The 15,352-nt window shown below is 59.3% G+C and overlaps 3 protein-coding genes across 3 annotated transcripts; all 3 read right to left on the reverse strand.

The window, feature by feature from the left end:
- Nucleotides 1-100: 100 nt before the first annotated feature.
- Nucleotides 101-2,443, reverse strand: LINJ_35_1600 (conserved hypothetical protein; the record flags this gene model as incomplete). Its single annotated transcript, XM_001468943.1, has 1 exon — nucleotides 101-2,443. One exon carries the CDS (start codon nucleotides 2,441-2,443, stop codon nucleotides 101-103), a length of 2,343 nt encoding a protein of 780 aa, XP_001468980.1.
- An 860-nt stretch (nucleotides 2,444-3,303) lies between these two features.
- On the reverse strand, nucleotides 3,304-6,132 carry LINJ_35_1610 (conserved hypothetical protein; the record flags this gene model as incomplete). Its single annotated transcript, XM_001468944.1, has 1 exon — nucleotides 3,304-6,132. The coding sequence occupies one exon, from the start codon at nucleotides 6,130-6,132 to the stop codon at nucleotides 3,304-3,306; it is 2,829 nt and encodes a 942-aa protein (XP_001468981.1).
- Nucleotides 6,133-8,638: 2,506 nt separating this feature from the next.
- On the reverse strand, nucleotides 8,639-14,494 carry LINJ_35_1620 (conserved hypothetical protein; the record flags this gene model as incomplete). The annotated part of the gene is made up of 1 exon (XM_001468945.1): nucleotides 8,639-14,494. The coding sequence occupies one exon, from the start codon at nucleotides 14,492-14,494 to the stop codon at nucleotides 8,639-8,641; it is 5,856 nt and encodes a 1,951-aa protein (XP_001468982.1).
- Nucleotides 14,495-15,352: the final 858 nt, after the last annotated feature.

Raw genomic sequence — 15,352 nt, forward strand, 5'->3', positions numbered from 1 at the left:
TGCGTGGCACACGGGTGTGCGCAGCGGGTAGGGCGCGGATGCATGTGGCCGTCTTCTTCGCTCTCCCCCCGCATTCAAGCAGCGTTCCTCTGTTGCCCCTTCAAATGGAGGTCTGGTGCACGTGAGCCAGCTGCTCGGCCAAGGCGCGACTGCGATCTGCGAGGTTCGGGTCGTGGTGGACGTTGTGGATGCTTGCGAGCTCGTAAGACTCGATCAGCAGCGGCAGCACACAGCTGGAGACGTGAGCGGAGCCGGTAGACTCCCCTGTCCCTGGGACACGCATGAGCTGGCGCAGTGAGAGCAGCAGCGAGGTACCGTGCTCGACAAGGGTGAAGATCGTGGACGGGTGCACCATCGCGTGACACTCAACGACACTCTTCAAAGCCGATTCGATCGTCTGCAGGCACGTAGCCGCCGCCGCGAGGGCGAATTCGAATTTTCGAGACGGCGACCGCGATGGCTGAAGCGAGGATGGCTGGCCCTGAGCAAGCATCGCGAGAGACGCGTCGGCTGCCGTCGCGGCTTGCCGGTATGCCGAGAACGCCGCGGCAGCGCATAGGTAGCGCCCCAGCTCCATGTTTGCGCATGCACCTACGGCAACGAACCCATTTTGGACGGCGGAGCCTACCGTGTACAGCTGCGCGTTCCCCAAGGCATCTTTGCTCTTCAGCTGACGGCGCAGTTCAGACTCGATGACCTCCGTTAGCTGTGTTTGCACGGCTAGCCACACCGCGCTCACACAGTTGCCGCTGTTTAGCTGCGTCATGATAATATGCCGGTGTGCGTCCCGGTAGGACTGGGAGTAGTAGTATTCCATTGCGGACCACCACTTCGCCACAGCCGCGTGCTCCGGCAGCGCGGCCTCCAGCTTTGCGCGCACCGCCTGCTGATGGTCACTGCTAGTGCTCCACGTTGTGTGGAAGAAAGCACGCAGACTTCGGTACACAGTCTCGTCTGCCGCGGCCGCCGGCGCCACGGCAAGCACGATTTCGCTGAGGAAAAGCGGGTCATTGAGGGGCGAGTAGCAGGCGTAGAGGCCGGCAATGCGCCACGTGCGGGGATGCATTGCAAAGAGCCGCGCGTAGGCCGTAACAAGTTCGTTACGGCAGAACGTCAAGTGAATATCGGCTGCTGAGGTGGAAACGACCGCCGGCGCACACAGGTCGGCGATATGGGCCGTCATGCAGGTCAACATGAAGCGCCGCGTCGTTGCTGCACTCGGTGGCTTTGCGGCGGCTGTGACGGCGTCGAGGCTCACAGTATCGCTAACCTCATCCGCGTCGTCGTTGTCGCAGTCGTATGCATCTTCATCGCTGATAGTGGAGGAGACCGCCGCCGCCTGCGGAAACGTTTCTGCCACAATCATCGCCACCTCGTGCATCGCCGCCACCATGTCCACTACCGAGCCCACGCCGAGGATTGCCAAGACGCACTCGTAGTACCACTGACGACCATCGGTGTTGTCCCAGTCATCCACGTACTTGGCAAAGAGCGAGTATACACGCTGGAGGCCTGCGTAGGGCTCCATGATAGCGCATACCGCTACTAGAAAATCTGTGGCGGTGCGGTGCGAGTCGAGGCACCGATCGCACATCCGCTTCGCATCCTTCGTGATGAGCAGGAGAATGTCTAAGGAGGCGGCGCAGAGGTCTTCGACCAGCTTGTCCATCACAGTGGCCCCGCCGGCGCTGCTGCCGCTGCCATTGTCGTTGCCGCTCTGGCTGCCTCGGGACGCAGTCAAAAGAGTGATGCGCGAGTCCTGAAGTTCGTCGTTCGCGGTCTCTACCCATTGCCGGTGGCTCACCGGGTCGTGAAACGTAACCGTGAGCAGCCGCTTCACATTCGCCAAGGCTGTTTCCACCTCCGCGGTCAGCAGTGCTGACCCACCGCGGCGCAGGTACAGCAGCAGCGCGTCCATGAGCGACGCGGCGGCGTGGAAGTGCCCAGTGAGAAATGCACCTTCGATGCGGCCTAACACGTTCGACCCGAGCTCCTCGACAACAACATCCGAATCGGCGTGCGGGTCCTCGCACTGCAGCTGCCGAATCACCGCTCCGGCGTCTGCGAGTTCATCGTCAAACCAGCTGTGCCACTCGACAATGGCGGCACTCGCGTTTACGCAGTCAACCGCGCCCTGCTCCACCACTCTTAGCACTACGGAGACGAGGCCCCAGAGCTCCTTGGCGTCGGCGTCCGCCAACTCCTTCACAGCAGTGCGGTACAGCTCAGACCAGGCACTGGGCAACAGGTGGCTGCTATCAAACTTTTCCTGCGGCACGAGTGCCTTCGTCTTCATCACAAGCGACACGAAACCCAAGTCCGACCTGCTGTTGGCTTCTTGCGCGTACCGGAAGGCCTGAATCTGGAAAAAGGGCTTGCTGGCTGCGCGTATGGCACGCACCAGCGCATCGGGAAGTGAAGCGCCGTAAGAGGAGTGCTGCATTCTGCGCTTGGCGGGGTGTTCAAGTGCAGCCGCGCCCTTTTTCTCTTTATTATTATTCTATATTGTGTGTGTGTGTGTGTGTGTGTGTCGTGCCAGTGAGCTCTAGAACCGTAATACAGCTGGGGTGGCAGAGCACGATAGAGAAACCACCCACAAGGTCGAGCTACAGAAGCCCCGTCACTCAGCGGCCGATGCCCGATACTAGCGCAACAGTATCGCCAGAGGAAAGGGGTAAAGGGTGGGTGAAGAGAAAAACATGTGAAGAGAGAGAGGCTGGAGGCGGAGGGTGGTCCGGGGCGGCGGCGATGTCCAAAGAGCCAGCCATGCGGGGACGCGGGGTGCGGCGATATCCATTTGAATCTGCAGTTGCTCGTCATGCATGAGCACAGAGTGTCACCCGCTCCTCATCCCATCCACCCTCGACGTGGTAGTCTTTCACTTTTCCTCCTTGTCTCGAAACGTGCGCGTGCCAAGAGTCGGTCGCCCATACACGAAACGCGCGCACATCTGCTTGCACGCCACAAACGGTCAGCTTCGTCGGTACTTGCGAGTTGTGCGCTACTTCGCCGCTTCGCTTTCTTTTGATGAAGCCCCGACGACGCCGCGTGCACACACGCGCACATGTATATCGCACCGCTTGACAGAGGCTTCGTAGCTTTTTTTTTTCGAATGAGTGGCTGGGGAACGTGAGAGGAAGAGGAGCTGTATTGCGCGTGCTGACCTGAGCACACCACAGGGGCGCATACACTGGGCGCGGCGAGTTTATAGGGTTGCGTCCCTCGTCTTCCTCCTATAGTGCTGGTGATCGTGCCTTCGTACGCTCGCCTCCTGATGGCGAACGCGCAGCTTGCGCTACGCAATCAAGCGGCGTCGGTAAGGTCGATTTGCTTTGCTACAGAGACGTCCCGCTGCCGCGCCTCCTCGTCTTCCGCGGCTTCCTCTGCGACCCTCAACCCTGCGTCGCTGCAGTCGGCAGCCGCTGTCACGCTCACACGCGCCGGCATTGGGGTAGTCTGAAGGCTGTCCGCGATGGCCGTCGCCACCTGCTTTGCCAGCGTCGCGCGCTGCGGCCAGCCCCACAGCAGCAGCGCGAGACCACCGGTTAGTCCCACGGCTATCAGTAAGTCTTTCAGCACACGGTAAATGAAATCACCGATAGTGTCCTGCAGCACCGCTGCAACGGCCATGCGACCGACGAAGTACACCGCGACGCGTCGCACCGTCGGTAGATCGGGCGAGAAGAAGGCGAGGAAGTACTGACACGACAGCCAAGGGAACAGGTAGCGAAGAGACAGGGCATACAGCTTGCTGGCGAAGGGCAGCACAGACAGGCCGATTAGCACCAAAGCAGCCACTGCATGCAGCAGGAAATACCGCACACACTCAACGAGATGGGCACGCACCAGCATCCAGAATCCGTTGACATGATTCGCAAAGGAGCTCGGCGGCAGCCACGTTGCCAAGCTGCTCGGCATGTAGCGAGAAAACAAGTTGCGGGCCGGCGCTTGCTGCTGCTCTGCCACGACAAACATGCGCAGCTCGTTGCGCATCGCGATCCCCAGAAGCGCCGTCTGAAGGAAGGTTACAGCTATGTGAATAGAAAAGGAAGTGGCGTTGTAGTGTCGCACTAGACTGTTCGCCCAGCCAACACCCACGACAGTGTGCTTGGCGAATACACAAGCCACCGTCTCGCACTGGACTACGAGAAAGGTCAGTACGAGCTCGAGCGCGGCCCACTCGTAGTGCCACACACGCTTCTCCAGCGCCCACATGAAAGTGCAGCAGCGTGCAAAGTAGGTTAAGATGCGGAGCTGAGAAATAGCTCGCCCCAGACAGCGCAGTAAAACGACGAGCTTGGGCGCCAGAGCCGCACAGTCTTGCGCGGCGATGATCAGCGATCGGGCAATCGGCTGCAGCACTACGCACAACGCGAAACAAAAGGCGTTCTGTAGCGCCGCAACGATCCATAGCGTGACGCGGTGCTCCGCCCTCCACGCCCAAGCATACACGGACCACACACCCGGCACCAGGTCGAGGCCGTCCACGGCGGCAGACACGGCGGAGACGACGGACGTACGCATTTGTGCGCCGGCGCGGAAGGCTGAGCGCGTCGCGTGCGCGCGCGTAAAAGCGGCACACCCCGACGACGGAGTCGCCATAGCGCGCAGCACGGCTCTCCGTGCATCGACGGCGCCTTCCTCTGCGCCGATCAACGCCTCTCGTCGCGCAGAGGAACCGCACAGAGCTCCTTCCGCAAATACAGCGACTTGCTCCGCCCCATGCTTCACGTATGGCGCCATCTGCACCAGCCAAACCCCACACTGTTGCCCCAGCGCGGACGCGGCCTTGTAGCTCATGCGACATACCACCACAACCAGCGCCGATGCCGGTGCGGCGACGTGACTCGAGAAGAAGAGGAGGATGTCCTGCACACGGTGCACGTAGCCGGGGAGCTGCCACCCAAGCCACACGAGCAGCGGTGCCTTGGCGACAAACGACGGCGGCAACTTTGCCATGTCTACCTCGTCGACACACTCAATTAGCGACGAGGTAACAGCCATGCCAAGCTCTCCTTGCAGCTGAGCCTGCACTTCCACGCATGCCTGCTCAGAGTCAGCGCCTACATGGAGCGACCGCCAAGCATAAGGTGCGCTACTCGACGAGTCCGCTCTGCGCTCCGCCTCTGCAAATGTAGGCGGCGGTGACGATGACGACGGATAAGCAGCCCAGTAAATGGTGACGTTGTGAAGCAGGATGTTTTCCCGCAGCCGCAGACAGCGCACATATACGAGCGAAGACACAGTGGTCGCCGACGGGCGCATGGGGTCGGCGCCTTTGCCTGGAATGATACAGTACACATGACTGTGCCGAATGGCGCCACGGCGGCCGACCAAATGGATGCTGTCACTGCCCGCCAGGGCAGATGCAGCGATATCGATGCCACGCGTGTAGTGCGACAGCTGCGTGTCATCACCGCTGGCTATTATGTGGTGCGTGGGAAAAGGGAGCTCGGCGCCTTGCGTGATGCGATCGCCCCGCGAGCACTTCTTCACGCTTCCGTTGCACTCGCTGACTCCCCGCACGCCGTGTGTCCACCACGGTGGCAGCTCCAGCGGTAGTCTGAGCGACGCAGCCGACACCGTTGAGGTGGCCAGAGGCGACGCACTTCCCTCGATCTTCACTTTGTCATAGTATGCGTAGATGCGCAGAGCGGGCAACGGCGACAGTGACGAGGGCGACTCATCCGCAGTGCGTGGCGGGGGCAGCGAAGGGATCAGCACTCGTTGGCCCTGCACGAGTGCAGACACCTCTAGCCTGGTCAGGTTCACCTCCTCGACAAATGCAGGGCCAACCACATGCATCAAGGCGATTGAGTAGAACACGAAGCTGCTCACGCCCATCCAGCGGAAACTCCTTAGCGACCAGCAGAGCGCACCGCTGGTGACGGTGGCGAGCAGCACCATCCACGATAGGAGGGCGCTGACATTACCAAAGAGAACGACAGCGGTGATCAGTGCCGCCGCGCACACGCTATGCTCCAGTAAGGGCGGAAAGCAGCCATCCCTCACCACGTGGCTAACAAGAGCACCGAGCGCATAGAGGAAGGCACGAGTCACGGCAAAGAGAGCCACCACGCCACAGAGAAGGGCTACACCAGCGTAAAACGTCGCCTCCTCACAGCGGAACATAGCCAACTTTTTGTTGTTGGCGTTGGAACGGGCGCAGCATAAACGTCGAAGCTCAATGTCTGCGGTTGAGGAGAAGAAAAAAGAAAACAAGAATTCAGTTCACACGAGGTGGCACCACAGGGGAAAGGGTCCGGGCAGTGAGGGGACGGCGGTGACCAACAGCAGCAGAGAAAAGCCAGGCACGTGGAGAGAGAAGTGAGTGAGAGAGGGAGAGAACAGAAAGAGGAGCGGATAGAGATGAGGGGCGATCGGAGGCACAGAAGAAGCACGAGCCTGCGAGCACGCACACCCACACGCAAGCGACCGCCACAAATGTCCCCTCGCGTGAAAAAAAAAGGATAATAAAGAAGAGCAAAGTGCGGAGGGGAAAAAATGTTATGCGCCACAGCGGCGGGAGTCGACAGAGAGAAAGGTGCAGGAAAGGAGGAGTGGGACGACGGATCAAAAAGCGGCTACAAACGTACACGCACGCGAACACAAAGACACTAGCACGGCAACCACCAGCCAGGTAATACGACGATGGGTAGCGCCTACGAAGTGAGAGAAACACAAGAAGAGAAAGGTGCAAGTACGCAGCAAGAGCGATACGGCAGGCAGACTCCAGAAGCCAGCGCACACTGGCACGTGTGACCGGTGGAGAGAAGGATGGCGGTGCTGGAGGGCGGGGGCGGGAGGGAGGAGATTCTAGAAACGAAGAAAGAAAAATTAGAGCGCAACACACAAGAAAAAGTCTAAACGGGTGGCAAATGAACACAGAACACACACGCACAGACACGCGCGCAAAGTGGGGAGCGGAGAGAGGGCGGTGCAGCTACGGGGAAGGCTGCGAAGCAGATAAGAACACTTCGCTCTTTCTCTTTGCCAAGTCTGGTGAAGAGGGGGAGAAGAGATCGCCAACAAAACGAGCATGAGGAAGCCTCTTCGCTCAGCCACGGCGGGCCCCGCGCATGCGGATGCGTGCGAGACAGCAAGAAATAATGACCGCAAAGGCCCAAGAGAGGACGCTAGAGAAAAAGAACGAATGTGATGCGAAAGCGAAGACGCGCTCGTCTCACTTCTTTGTGTCTTCACTTCCGCTGGCCTCTTCTTTACCGTCCGGGGGGGGTTGGGCGGAGGGCTGTTGTTCCTCGCTGAGCGCTGGCAGCGAGGAGGGACTAAAAGCCACTGCCGCTGCTTCCTCCAGCGCTTTTCTTGCTTGGCGAGGAAAACAAAAAGAAAGCAGCAGCCGCACCCTTGTTTGGCTGTTTAAAGGGGAGATGATGAGGATGCTAATTGAGAGAGGGAGATAGCGATGTGTACTGGGCGTGTTCCGCCGAGAGAGCGTAGAGAAACCTAGCAATGTATCTGCATGCGCAGCAGGCGAGGAGGGAGAGAGAAGTGTAGAGCAGCAAAAGAACGAGGTAAGGCAAAAGGGGTGGGGTAGCGGAGACCGAGGGTGAGCAAGCAGTGACATGATGGTGACGCAGCAAGCACGAGACAAGCAAAAAGGAAGCTGATACGACACATGCACAACCTCCTGTTGCGCATGGGAACCCATTGAGCGACTGTCCCTTCCAGAGGGGAGGGGGTGCGTGGGTCGGAAACTTGCTTGCATCTGCGCATCCGCGCGCGGATCGGGATGAGCAAGGCCACTACGGAGGACGCTGAAGGTGTTCCGGTGAGCTGAGGAGTGCCTTCGCAGTGTCTGCTTCACATTCTTTTTTTTTCCATCGCTCAGCAACGAATCGCACACAAGGTTGGCAAGAGAAGAAAGCGAAACGAAACAAAACCACAACCACTACGACTACCGCGACACATAAACACATACAGGGAGCGAGAAGAGAGACACTGCCAGCAAGCATCTTTCGCGGCATCGCAAACAAAACCAAAAAGAAATGAAAATCGTAATAAAATGTACACACGCCCAAGCGAGTGAGCAGCAACGACTAGACACGGGAACACCCCACCGCACGCTGATGCAGAGACGGAGAGAGAAGGACGTACGCACACACACATGCACACACACATATACAATACGTGCACATGCACATTCCTACATAAAAACATACACTCACGCATATGTATCCAGAGCTGACGATGCGCCTTCTCTCTGCTACCCTCCATCATAGTGCTTCCATTGTGCAGGTGCAGATTGAAAAAACGGCATCGACGGTCAACTACATAGCACAGAGCAGCCGCGACACGGATGAGCACATCAGTGAGGATGGAAGGCAAAAGAGAATTTGAGAAGTCCAGTTGGGCCACTGCGATCACGATAATAGCGCGAGCGGGCATGCACTTATGACACGAATAGTTGAGAACAAAGACGACTGAGTGGGGAGGGGTGGGGGTGGGGGCTTGGCGCGGCAGGGGGCACGACCAAATAGCAAAGTGATGTCGCTCATAGGCGGTGTGACGCGAGACTGTCTGGCCTTTCCCATTCGCACTTGTGGCGCCAAAGCCTCAGAGTCTCGATTTCCGCGCAAATTGCCACCTCTGTCTTGTGCGGTTTTCTCTCGGGCACGATTCACTTGCTGCCTGCCTTGCGCTTCGCGAGTTCCGACTGCAGCTCGTCCCGCAGCTGCTGGAACTCTCGCTTGCTCCGATCGCTCAGGCCAACGTGCGCGCCGGCCGACGCCTTCGGGGAGCCGGAGGCGCTGCTGACCTGCTGCTGCTGCGCCTTATCATCGTTCTTCTCCAGCCCCATGCTCGCCATCGCGGCGTGCACGTTTCGCTGAATGGCGGCCCAGGCCTCCTTGTTCGTTTTGCACCATTCAAGCAGCTGCACCGTGCACGCCCCTGAACTCAGCTCTCCGCCCTCCTCCTCCAGCAGGTTTGAACCGATACCGTGGCTTGGGCCCCACGTAGCCCGCTCCCCGCCACCGGTACTAAAGTCCGCATCTGTAAACGCATCACTCGCGCAGTGGTCCGATAGCGTGGGCTGTGAGGTGTGCGTGCTTAGCAGTAGCGGGCTCTGCACGGTGGTGATGGCTCCCCCGCTGCTGCTCAGCAGCTCTTCCAAGGTGCGCGCGGCTTTGCTGTCGCCTAGCAGAGCGTGCAGCTCCCGCAGCCGAGCCGAGTCGGCACCCGCTAGCTGCCGGATCAGTGGCATGAGGACCTCCACCTCGTTCACGTTGTTCTCCTTGATGCTGTTTGAGAGGTGCAGGAGCAGCACCGTGATTGAGTTGGCGTTGTTGACGTTCATGTGAATCAGCTGGTTCAGAGAGCGCTTCCGGAGCCGCAAAAACCTCCGCGACTCGCGCAAGACATAGAACGCGAGGTGATCGCGGATTGTCAGGAGGTTGCTGCTGTTCTTCATTCGACGCCGCACCTGCATGCTGCTAGACACGGAGATGTTCGTGATGGCGATGACAATGGCCACACCGAGCGTTGGAGGGAAGGGGCGCAACGCGGTGTGCACGTCCTTGAAGAGCGAGTTCAAGTTCCGGATGATGGTGCCGGCGTTCTCGAGAAGCTCACCGTTCTTTTGGACGGAGAAGTAACGCGCCACCTCCTCGAGAACGATCCGCACGAGACGCGGCGGATGCTCGCCGTCGCGGATCGATCGAATCTGCGCCCGCTCATTCATGGAGATGTCGAGGATGACCATCTTTCGAATGACCGTGCGACAGCGCTGCGTCACCTCAGCAACAAACTCACTGCGATCCTGATGCAAGAGCCGAATGGCCGCCTCGCACGGCTGCAGCGTGGAGAGAGAGGGTGGGTGGTTTGTCCCCGCCACGGCAGGCGTGAGCGCCATCGTCCCCGGCTCCGAGGGCTGCACCGGCGTTACCGCCCCCGTGGTACCATTCGGGTCCACCGGCCTCTCGAAAAAGACGCGAACCGCTGCCCACAAGCCGCCCAGCCATGGTATGTCCATCACCTTCAGCGCGTGCTTCGGCCACTCGATCAACTTGTCTAGGTAGTTGAGAACCTCAACTACCACGCGCTCTTCATCCATCTGCGCAGCTCGCGCGTTTGTGCTCAGCAGCCCGCTCTCGTGGCGCTGCGTCGACAAGACCGGATACTCGTCTGCTGTTGCCAGGTAGTCTGTTGAGGAGCCGGTAATGTTGTTGCCACTGATTGCCGTCGCTGTCGCTGCCACGGCTGGGGAGATCACCAGCGGTGGCGCCGAGGACAGCCTGTACAGCAGCACTCGAATCAGGTAGTCCAGCGCACACAGAACCGTCTTCAGCGCCATCGGAAGGTGCAAGTTGTGGTAGCGGCTTCCCTTGTGCAGCAGCACGAGCTCACCGAAGTCCTCCCTGACTCTGCCGTAGTCGTGCGTATGCTCGAAGCTGTAGCCGCGGCGCGTGCCAAGGTGGTTCACCATGATGGAAGGTGTGTGACCGAGGAAGTCCGCGATGTGCCGCTGCATGCGGCCCTTCTGCAGCGCACCAGCTACTGTAACGCTGGTCGACCACCCGCCTCCGCCGCCGGCAGCGGCTGACGAGCTCGGGTCACGCTGCTTTTGGCGGTGCAGAATATGCGCAGTGGCCATCAGCCGCGCGGCGATGCTGTCCGCCTCCGGCTTCTTCTCCCGGTGGCGTCGGAACCCGTCGAAGGCGATTTGAAAGAGGGCATCGAAAGTGCGAATACCGAGCGGGATGTCGTTGCGCGGCTCCGTGAGCGCCAGCGAGAGGATGTCGAAGCCGTCGCTTTTCTTGAAGAACTTTGCGCAGCTCTTCAGCGGCATCAACAACGAGAGCAGGCCAAGCGCCAACAGGCGTATCGCCTCACTAGAGTGGTTTTCGCCGTTGATGAGCAGCAGCATGAGTGTGACGCCCCGGCTCTTGAAGGACTCCTGGATCATCTCGCACATCGCCATCTCCTCCCTGGCAATGTCGAAGAGCATGCGCAGCACCCATACCTTCGCTGTGTCCGCTGTTGGAGTGACGGAGCTTGGCGTGAAAAGGAACAAGAGCACCCGGCGCAGCTCTGCCTCTCTGTGGCACAGCTTTTCAATGAGAATCACGACAGACTTGATGCACTCCTTAGGGAGATAGAGGGACACGTTGAGGATGCACTGGAACCGCGACGAATCTTCCTGGAACATCTCCATGTTCTCCTTCACAAGAAGACAGTCGCTGAGCTCGCGCAATATGATGTTCGTGGCGTTCGCCTCCTGCGCGGCATCGCTGCATGGCGACGAAGCCACAGACGCCGACGACGCCACAGTTGACCCCGCGGCGCTCTCATCGCTCGGATCTATGGTGTCCCTGCTGGCGCAAACCCGGTGATGCGCGACGCCGTTCACGCCCCCGCTGCCATGGGTTCTTGCCCGCAGCACACAGCTGAGAAGGATGTCAAAGACGCGCTGCGTGCAAGCATGGTGCTGCAGCACCTTGCCCCCACCGCGTGGCGTCACGGACTGCAGCATTAGTGATGCGAACTCTGGGAACGTCACCTTCCACGAAAGCACCTCGGTGCGCAGCTGGTCCAGGTAGTTTTTGAGCATCAGCTGCGTCAGCTGTTCCGTCGTCGCGAGCTGCATGGATGTCGACAAGAGACTGAGGCTCAGCTTCGCAACGTTCAGAAAGGTCGACGTGCTCTGAGCAGACGCCGTCCGCCGCCCCTTGAGCACACCGAGCACCCATTCCGCCACCTTGCTTGGCGCAATCATTTCTTCAATATCGGTAGGCACGTAGAGCTCGATGCGGTTCCACCGGAACTCCGCCGACTTCTTTGTGATCATGTCGTTCTGCTGCAGCAGGGACGGCGTCTGCGGCTCAGACGGGGCATTGGGCTTTTCCTCGAAGAAAGGCATGAGAAACGAGGCGCAGTCCCTTGAGGGGTCATAGAAAGCAGGCCCGGCGGCGTGAAGCTTCGCGATCTCCTTCTCAGGGAGCGTGGCGGATATGTTCATGCCCGACATAAAGCCTAAGAACCCCGGCAGCTCCGCGGCCCCGCCAATGTTGAACATGATGAAGTGCTTTTCCTTGGGGTAGGGCACATCGTGCACCCCCTCGAGGCGCTGGCCGTTGATGTACACGTTCAGGGCAACGCCGTGATTCACAACCACGTGCGTCCACGTGGTCGCGGCGAAGGTACCACGGCTCAGGACCAGCTCGGCCGGGTCACCACCCCCCTTGTTCACCCGCACCGCCAACGTGCACTGTCGTCCGTCGGCGACGATTAGCAGGCTCACCCGCGTGTCGTTCGGATCCATGAAGGAGTAGAGGCAGCTGCCGCCAGTCCACACACATGTCGGGTAGATCCACGCCGTAAAGCTGTAACCACTGCCTCGAGGAAACATCTGCTTCAGCCGCCAGCTCACGCAGCCATCGCCAGGGAAGAAGAGCAGTGGGTGTGGAATGAAGGCGCGGCTGAGGCCGTGGAGAAAGTTCTCGATAATATCGACATCTGTCTGAGACGACGGCATCGAGCACATGTCCTTGATGCCCTGCATCAGCAGCTCCACAGTCGCCTTGGAGAACGTTGTGGAGGTGAGGGTGTTGAGAAAGCAGAAGGTAAGCTGGGTCGTGTTCACGTTCAGGGTGCTGACCGGGGTCAGCGTCAGGGTCTGCGCCAGCGCAGCCACCGGCGCGGAGGTGCTTGGCTCGCTGTGGCGAAAGTGCAGTGTGACCTGCTGGGAGGCTGGAAAGACGCTCGGCTGGTTGCAGTTAACCAGTGCCATGATGGTGCGCAAAAAGTGGTGCTCAGACAGCAGCACGGCGTTGCGCGGGTTCGCAACGCACAGCAATGTCAGCGTCGAAATGGTGCTGCGGTACAGGGCCTCTGCTGAGGCGTGGCGCGTGTTCAGCAGTAGCAGCACCGCCTTGAGAATGCTGACGCCCTCCGAGGTGACGGTGCACGGAAAGAGGGCAGAGGCGAGGCGCCACACGGCCGAGGTGCTGCGCGACAGGTAAGTCTCCCAGTCCGCTGGGATCGGCACAAATTGATATCGGCCGGCGCTGTTGAAGCTCGGCCCCGAGCCGGCGGGAGCACCGGTGGCGCCGCTAGACGAGGATGCCGGCGCGCGCGCTGCTGAGGAGCCGCCTATCTTGGTGGAAGACACCACGCCGTGCTGACTTGCCCCGTTGCTGCTGCTACCATTGTTGCTGCCGCTTCCGGCAATGGACGCCATTACCATGGCTCGCTGGGTTGTGAAGCTGTCCGACGTGCATAGCTCCACCAGGCCTTCGAGCATCTCTGCCCGCCAGTACTCTACCGGCTCCAGCATGGCAGACACGGGCGAGCGAGACGACAGCGACAGAAGAAGGTTCGTGCGCATCTTCGAGAGCTGCGAGGCTACCTTGACCCACACTCGTGCATATTCAGCGCCCCAGTGGCGCACCAGGTAGGTCTTGAGGGCGGGCCGTGCACGATACACGCCAGCGGCAACTGCTAGGAGCACAACAGAAGTGGTGATGTCGAGACTCGCGCCGCTGGCGGCCATGTCCAAGGAGGCGTTGGCAGGCGAAGCTGCCGGGGTGTCACCGTTACATGCTACGGTGGTGGTTGGCGCCGCAGGAGATCCTGCCGCCTCGCCGCTGTTCCCATCTTTGTTGCTCGCTGCTGCCGTCGCCGTGGAGGTTTCATCGTGTGTCGCTGGTGGCGGAGACGGTGACCCCGACTCGAGGCTCTCCTCCGCCTCGCCCGACGCCGTCCGAGACGCAGTGGCGGTGCGGGATACGACAGCCGCATCCTGCACCATGAGCGAGTACGCTGTTTCCAAAAGGCAGTCGATGAGCGACGTGCAGTGAGCTTCTGTTTCTGCATCCAGGTCTGTCTTGAGCCGGCCGTAACAGTACAGCTGGAACTGATGAAACACCTCTACCAAGAGCGACGCAAGGAGGATTTGAAGGACGCGGCCGTTGTGGTCCTGCGGGAGACTGTGCAAGCGGTCGGTACAGGCAAACATGAAGTCGCGCAGTAGCAGCTGCTGCGATGAGCACACGCCAACGATGACGTAGGCGCAGCAGTCACGCAGTCTCTGCGTGAGCGTGGCGCTGCCGTAGAGCTGCACGATGGCCGCCACGAGCTTCTTTTTCAAGTACGCCTTTACAGTTTCTTCTGCGTTGCAGGAGTATATGAGTTCTCGCGCAACCTCGAGGTTCACAATGAGCGCCGGCTCGCTTAGCGGCTTCGATGCCTCGTCTTTGACGCTGCTTGCCGCACCTCCAGTCTCCCCCGCCGCCGCCGTTTCTGTGGCAGCGGCGCTCTGCGTCGACTGCAGTTCCAGCTCCCGCACGAGGTCATTCACCCACGCCTCCAAAGTAGCCGCGTCCAGTGTGGTGTTTGCCTTACAGACTGTGAGAACGACTTGCGAGGTGGCCGAAAGCGCGTCGCGTACGTTCCATGACTCGGAGCTGCCGACTATCCGGCGAACAGCGCTGACCGCCTGGTGAGCTAAGTCGATGAAGTTCTCTTTTGAAAACATGTGTCGCGTTGGTTGGGTCGCCCGCTGTTTTGTGCGGTTCAGAAGCCGTGGGTCTGTGCCCTCACACCCTGAGGAAGGTGTTCAAGAAGGAAGGCAAGAAAAGGTGCCTTAAAGGAAAATCAAAGAAGGTGTCGTGTGCTTCTCAGCACTTGACACGCGATGGCAGGTGAAAGAGTGGAAGTGGGGGTGGTGGTGGTGAGGAAGAGGAGGGGGCCAGTGAAGGTGTGTAACACTAAGAAAAATAACTTCGAGCGCTAAGGGGCAGGCTGACAGGAAAGGAAGTGCAAAGCAGGTACACGTACACGGGCAGAATAATAATAAAAAAAAAGAAAGGCGGCGTGATCGGCGACTGAATGAGTGTAGAGGGTGGAGGCGTGCTAAAGGCGACACAGAGCAGAGGAAAAAGACGATGTACACCGACCGACCGGCCGAGTTTGGATGTGGCAACTATGTGAGTATTCGTGTGTCTGCGTGCAAAATCATAAATTGTGGTTTCGGACAGCGAAGAAAGTTGTGTGCACCGCTGCACCGTCAATATAGAGAAGAGAAAATGAGGATGACGCAATGGTGACAACAGCAGCAACCCCAAATGAAAAAAAAATCGCCACCGCCACCAAGTGAAGCGAGCGCACAGAAGAACGAAGTGAGAGGACGAAATGGGAAGGGAGTTGATGTGAAAAGACGAGCGGAAAAAAAAACAATAGCATCGACAAAGAACAAGAAGGTGTATTGGTGATGATAATTGGAGCGCAAGTTTAAACACGTGTGTATGTATGTATCCCCTGCTGTGCCCCTGACTAATACATATATATGTGTGTGTGTGTGTGCACTTATATAGATGGCTTTTCGTTGAGTACT

The sequence above is a fragment of the Leishmania infantum genome, chromosome 35, assembly GCF_000002875.2.
Source record: "Leishmania infantum JPCM5 genome chromosome 35".
Classification (NCBI taxonomy): domain Eukaryota; phylum Euglenozoa; class Kinetoplastea; order Trypanosomatida; family Trypanosomatidae; genus Leishmania; species Leishmania infantum.